The sequence below is a fragment of the Cebus imitator genome, unplaced genomic scaffold (genome assembly GCF_001604975.1).
Source record: "Cebus imitator isolate Cc_AM_T3 unplaced genomic scaffold, Cebus_imitator-1.0 Scaffold387, whole genome shotgun sequence".
NCBI lineage: Eukaryota > Metazoa > Chordata > Mammalia > Primates > Cebidae > Cebus > Cebus imitator.
Window position 1 is genome coordinate 130,172 of NW_016107702.1, and position 1,795 is coordinate 131,966.

At 39.7% G+C, this 1,795-nt stretch overlaps 1 protein-coding gene across 2 annotated transcripts in view; it reads right to left on the bottom strand.

Annotated features, from left to right (window-relative positions):
* Positions 1 to 1,795, bottom strand: part of HCLS1 (hematopoietic cell-specific Lyn substrate 1) — a 27,641-nt gene that overhangs the window by 15,585 nt on the left and 10,261 nt on the right. For both annotated transcript variants that reach the window (XM_037731222.1, XM_017508153.2), the window contains one exon: positions 210 to 339. In XM_037731222.1, the coding sequence (XP_037587150.1) occupies positions 210 to 339 (130 nt within the window). The remainder of the gene's footprint in view (positions 1 to 209; positions 340 to 1,795) is intronic.

A 1,795-nucleotide genomic window follows, 5' to 3' on the forward strand; every position in this document is an offset into this window, starting at 1 on the left:
GGGATTACAGGCACGCGCCACCATGCCCAGCTAATTTTTTTGTATTTTTAGTAGAGACGGGGTTTCACCGTGTTGACCAGGATGGTCTTGATCTCTTGACCTCGTGATCCACCCGTGACCGCCTCCCAAAGTGCTGGGATTACAGGTGTGAGCCACCACACCTGGCATATCTACTTTTTTTTAAAGCAAATCTTTCTCTTTCAACTAACCTTGTCCATTCTGTCTCTTTCTACTCCAAACCGACCTCCATAGCCATGGGATGCTTTGGGTCCCGACTCCATCTCTTTCTTCTTGAGAACATCATGCTCCTCTGATACTTTGTTCCTCAGCTGGTGGATGCTGGAAGAAAGCACATGACCAAGGCTCATGTATCCCAGGGAGGTCAACAAATCCATCCTCCCAGAAAAATGGAAGTCTTGAAATCTGTTCTGTTTATTTTTAGTAATAAGCTGAGCCCCCAAAATATACTAGTAATGGGTCTACAAGTAAGAGATCAGTCTGGCATGTATACCGTAGCCTGATCTAAACTCTCTATAGACCAATAATATTTCCTCTAGTCTGTTATTTTGCTCAGTAAAATAATCTTCCAATCTTCAGTCACATTTTTCATGTTTTTAAATATTAGAGGACAATAATACCTATATTCTGATAACTGGAAAGTTTTTTTCTTTTCTGAATTGATCTGCTTTCTATCAATTAGATGATCTGTCTCAAAAAGCAGAAAAATATTCACATACCATTGGACCTACACATTCTAGTCCTAGGAATCTACACCAGGGAAATGACTTTAAATATGGCAAAGCTTAATGTCTAATGATGCTCACCGAAGCACTGCATATAATAGCAATAACTAAGAAACAATCTATATGCCCAATGGTTAGGTAATAGTTAAATAAATTGAAATATTACCCTTCATTAGCATACTAGAATATCATTAAAAATAATGCTTATAAAAACACAGCATTGGGAAAATTCACTTATACATTAGTAGTATTTTTTATACTTTTTGGTCATGAATTAAGATCTTCTGCCCTCTCTCCACAGGCTGATAATTCCTGAGAAAACTAATAACTAATGAAAACTAACAAAATCCACTCACAATAATTGCTATAACACTTTAAGGCTCAAATGATTCTGATTTGATGGGACACCTCTATCCCTAAGAGAAAGTAACACCAAAAAAGTAATTCTTACTTCTCACCCACTTCCATCTTTACCATGAAGGTGACTGCAACACTTAAGAGGGTGGAGAGCCATCTCAGCCAACCTCTTTGGCTTGAATATATGAAGTGATAGCTCAGCAACAAGTGGCAATCAGATCTGTTGTTACTTGAACATATATAAGGATCCAGAGATTCTTGGAAACGTTTGGGCAAGAGAACACTAAATAAGAAATTTGACTTTCTGCAGCAAGCAATGGGGGTTTAGGTGTTGAGATAGTGAGGTTACTGGGACTTCACCAGCTCAGGACAACCAGACACATTGATTTTATATAGAATGGTTGTCTTATAGCAGAAATTGTCTTCTTTTATGGAAGAATAGATCCATCTGGTGGCCTTTAGTGGATAATTCCATTAAAGGTCTTGTAAAAAGTCTTCTCGGCCAGGCATGGTGGTTGACGCCTATAATCCCAGCACTTTGGGAGGCTGAGGTGGGTGGCTCATGAAGTCAAAAGATCGAGACCATCCTGGCCAACATGGTGAAACCCTGTCTCTACTAAAAAGACAAACAATTAGCTGGGCGTGGTGGTGCGCGCCTGTAGTCCTAGCTACTCGGTAGGCTGAGGCAGGAGAAT